This window comes from Triticum aestivum, chromosome 7D (assembly GCF_018294505.1).
Source record: "Triticum aestivum cultivar Chinese Spring chromosome 7D, IWGSC CS RefSeq v2.1, whole genome shotgun sequence".
Classification (NCBI taxonomy): Eukaryota; Viridiplantae; Streptophyta; class Magnoliopsida; order Poales; family Poaceae; genus Triticum; species Triticum aestivum.
Genome location: NC_057814.1, coordinates 592423721 through 592427987, shown reverse-complemented (window position 1 = coordinate 592427987; position 4267 = coordinate 592423721). Strand labels below are relative to the sequence as shown.

The 4267-nt window shown below is 53.0% G+C and overlaps 2 protein-coding genes across 2 annotated transcripts; both read left to right on the top strand.

The window, feature by feature from the left end:
• The first annotated feature begins 1691 nt into the window (after nucleotides 1–1691).
• On the top strand, nucleotides 1692–2647 carry LOC123166972 (uncharacterized). The gene has a single exon (XM_044584819.1). The coding sequence runs from the start codon at nucleotides 2063–2065 to the stop codon at nucleotides 2645–2647; it is 585 nt and encodes a 194-aa protein (XP_044440754.1). The 5' UTR covers nucleotides 1692–2062.
• Nucleotides 2648–2780: 133 nt separating this feature from the next.
• Nucleotides 2781–3266, top strand: LOC123171360 (uncharacterized). Its single transcript, XM_044588892.1, has one exon. The coding sequence runs from the start codon at nucleotides 2781–2783 to the stop codon at nucleotides 3264–3266; it is 486 nt and encodes a 161-aa protein (XP_044444827.1).
• Nucleotides 3267–4267: the final 1001 nt, after the last annotated feature.

The following is a 4267-nucleotide window of genomic DNA, read 5'->3' as shown; positions in this document are numbered from 1 at the left end:
CACTTGAGCGTTCCGTACCAAAGCAAGCTGCAATTTAAGATCAATTTGTGAATAGCAGAAGGGGAAAAGACAACAGCAGCGGAGATCAAACGCTTGTACTTTAGAGCTATTTAAGCTCCAATTTAATCTAGGATGGCTATCAGAAGGGCAAGGGCGTTTTCTCATGTGGAACCTACCTTTTCATCCGCCGCATCCTATTAAAACGCTTGAGTTGTTTAACTTCCCTAATTAACCGCAACGATTAGTGCGATATTTGCTTTGGTCGTGCATGCATTGGTTGCATGCACTTGATTTGAGCTGCTCCGGATTAGTGCATATTTCTTTGCTCAAGGGGCACACGTACAGGAGGGAGACTGAGGAAAAAAGCAAATGTTCAGCATGTAAAAACGGACGGCACTTTCTGTCTCAGTGACCTAATTAGCTGGGACAAATGGAGTACTATTTGCTTGTAAAATTATTTCACAAAATAAATGATGACATGGATGCATGGATGTATTCTGCATGCTCAAAATTCATGATGTGGTATGAGTGTTGAGGTGGATAGCTTGCATGTCAAGAAAAATAGGATAGTGGGGATCAACTATTTAGGTATTATAGATAAGGAAAAACTTGAAAAAGATTACCCTGCCTCGAACAAAATTCTCCTGTCGCAGCGGCTCTGAAATTGACGGGGAGCAGAACGAAACGATGGGACTCGATGCAGGCTGGGCAGCGCATGGTCCATCTGACGGCTGACAATGGGTGGGGATGATCGATCGGCGCAGCCTGCGCCGAAAATTATTACCCCCTGTACCACTTGCCGCTCAGCGGGGCACACTTGTCAGTCCCTCCACAGTAAAGGCCTATAAAGGGTAGCTAGCCCGGTATGAGCCTCTAGGCAACTCCTATTTCCATCAGCATTTTTCTTTTCTTCTTACAGCTCCCACATTGGATCCCCGCATCGTCATTCATTTGTTTTAATTGGGTCTGTAATCTAATCCAATCTTCAATTCTTTTTGCAGCAGTACTAATTATCAGAATATATATAGCAGTAGTTTCTAGTCAGTGCCAATAGGACAGATCCATGCATGTGTAATGTAAAGCATCCAGCTATGCAAAATTGATGGGATCATGGGAGCCATCTACTCTAACAAACAATACACATGTCGGCAATTAACCATAATTGTACGTCCTAGCTACTCTATAGCAATACAGATGATGCATGCATCGTCCTAGTACCACCGCCACTACTACTCTATTGCAATACAGAAGAACATGCCTTGGAGACTAACTAGAATAACTTCACTGTGCTGCTGTAAGCATCCTTCTGTAGCTGTGGTAGGTAGGTAGGAGTAGGAACAACATTCTTGAGGTGCTCTGCTCAGTACTCCCTCCGTCCCATAATATATGAGCGTTTTTGACAGTACACTAATGTAAAAACGCTTTTATATTATGGGACAGAGAGAGTAGTAATTAACTATACATTAATCACCGTCCTTAAACCACTGTAGTTGCATCTTGCATCGCCGGAATGGGGGAGTGAAGAGGGCAGAGCAGGGGAGCGAAATAAACCCTGGTGCAGTGATCCGGCCCCTGCAGCCTCCTTTCTGATCTGATCCGTATTTAACCCCTTTTTCTCCAAGAGGCACGAGAGAGAGAGAGAGAGAGAGAGAGAGAGAGAGAGAGAGAGAGAGAGAGAGAGAGAGAGAGATGGAACATGGAACCTTTAGGAGGGCTGCGATCTACTCGATCCAAAAGTTTCACCACCCACAATCATTTGCGCCATCCCCATTGCACCTCTCTCTCTCTCATGGCTAAATGGATGATGATCTATTTAACATGCACCCGACCTTTACTTGCTGCCTGCATATAATTCTGTTCCTCGCTTGCTTGCTTCTCCTTACTTATTTAGCGACTCCTCCATCCTCTTCTCCATCATCACCGCCACGACACAAGCACAAGCAAGCAGGCACACTACTGGTTGCTGGCTAGCTTAGACAATTCTCTTGCATAAACTACCTCTTGGCTCTCTCGGCAAAGGATCTAGAGCAGCACCGGGATCTGCGCGCGCGCACCAGCTTCGATGGGCCTCGATGTCGCGGAAATCTCTGAATTGGCGGCGCTCCGGCCGATCCAGACGGCCGTGAGCGGCGCCCGAGCCACGGCAGTACCGGGGGAGGACGACGGCAGTGCCGACACCGGCTGCGTCACACCAACGGCGAGCGGCGCGCAATCGGCCATGGCAGGGGGAGCAGACGATGGGGACGCAGCCGCCGACACAGGCAGCGTCACGCCGAGGGCGAGCGGCTGCATGGCCATGCTGGCAATTGCGCTGCAGCAAGACGACGGCTTCGCCACGCCGCTGGCAACGGGTGGACAAATTGGGCCGCGAGACGGCTGCGGAGCGGGGGCCACTGCCGGCGACGAGGGCAGCTTCACCACGCCTACGACGGCCGACAGCGCGCTGGTGCCGGCGACGGTGTGCCCACCGGCGCCTCGGAAGTCAGCACCGGTGCCGACGAGGAAGCGTGCGCCGCTGCAGCAGCGGCTCTTCTACCCGGTGCCGCGCGACTTGACCACCGTGTTCGTGGCCGTGCCACAGCACCCGCCGCCGGCCAAGAAGATGCGGGCGCACGTGGTGGAATCATCTGTGCCTCTAGGCACGTGACGGTGCTGCCCCCGACATAGGCTGCGTCACACCCAAGGCACGCCACTGCAGCAAGACCTCGGCGCCGATGTGATCGGCCTCGCTACGCCGCCGGCCAAGGGTGAAAAAATCGGGCCGGGTGACAGCTGCAACTATGGCGCCGCTGCCGGCGACGAGGGCAGCTTCACCATGCATGCCGACGACGGCCGAGAGCGCGCTGGTTCCGGCCACGGTGTGCCCGCCGGCGCCGCGGAAGTCGGCACCGGCGCCGAGAAGGAAGCGTCGGCCGCGCGACCTCACCACCGTCTTCGTCGCCGTGCCGCAGTGCCCGCCGCCGGCGATGAAAGATGCTGGTGCTCGTTGTCAAACAGTCTGTTCCTCTAGGCATATGCTGCCGCGCGACATTGTCCCGACCGCGAGTGCTGGAAAGAGTAGTGAAGCTTTATTGATATCTCATTCACACACAACACTAGCACTGAAGTTTAGCCGAACCAGTGGTCCTCCATCTCTGTTGGAGCTGAATCCCTCGGCTCCTCTCTCTCACTATATCTCTATTGTTCCTCTCAACATGTACAGATACACGAGTTTTGTTTTGGTGACTTGCTGCCTCACACCGCCAAAATACCTTTTCTATTGTTGATGCACTGCAAGCTTGTCTTACAGATGGTATGATAGGCATATATGCATGCCAGTTATAGGCTTTCCCAAATCGACTAGCACAAGTCGTGCCTAGCAATCTAATCTTCCTTGCCTACTAAGCGCACTACTGAACCGGCCAGGGGAGAGGGCCGCGGCGGCCACCCACACGTACGCGCATTCCAGATATGACACACGTCCACTCTCCACGCCAAGCATCCGATCTACCGACAGCCGGAGGCGCCGTGCGCTGGGCTCCGTGCGTTACGTTACGTCGCCATGTGAATGTGATGCGGCACGGCTCGGATCCACCAACCTAACCTGCGCTGACGAGGCCACGCACGTGAACGTGAAGGAAGATGAACAGTTCACGTACGTGCCGGCCGGACGCATACGGCGCCGCAGTCGTTGTGCGCTTTGCCATCACTTTCTGTGTCCTTGCTGCACTTACGCCATTCCCATGGGCCATGCATGCACAGTGAGCCACGTCCGATCGAGTTTGGACGCCAGCGAGCCAGCGGCGACCACGCACCGAGAGTACGTACGACGTACGCGGTGGCAGTGACCGCACTACGTGCCGCGGAGCATGTGCAGTGCAAGGCAGGCAGGGCCAAAGAGGCAATGACGACGGCCGTTGTGGTTGTGGCGCAAGTGACTTGGAAGATCATCCGCAGATCGATCATGGGAACTTACATATCGACGAACTAGGTGTCCGACAGACTGAGAAGATACCGAGCGTACACTGTCGCTGTCAATCTCGCGCGTGTACACTTCGTTGCTACTTCAGCCTACTCTTTGGTGCCCATTTCACATATATCTTTACATGCACGAACTCATAGTGAGTGAAGTCATTGTCGTATGGCCATGGGTTGATCGTGACTGGGATCGATCTATGTTATACAGAGAAAATATGGGATTATCTTTCGTAGGGATCACGTCGTCGCTTGACATGACTTGTTTAGTAGGACCTAATCACATAGGTCAATTGCGGATCAAGCTAGGAAA

Excerpts from the sequence above, each read along its gene's own strand:
- LOC123171360 (XM_044588892.1), top strand. The coding sequence starts at position 2,781 with ATGGCGCCGCTGCCGGCGACGAGGGCAGCTTCACCATGCATGCCGACG.
- LOC123166972 (XM_044584819.1), top strand. The coding sequence starts at position 2,063 with ATGGGCCTCGATGTCGCGGAAATCTCTGAATTGGCGGCGCTCCGGCCG.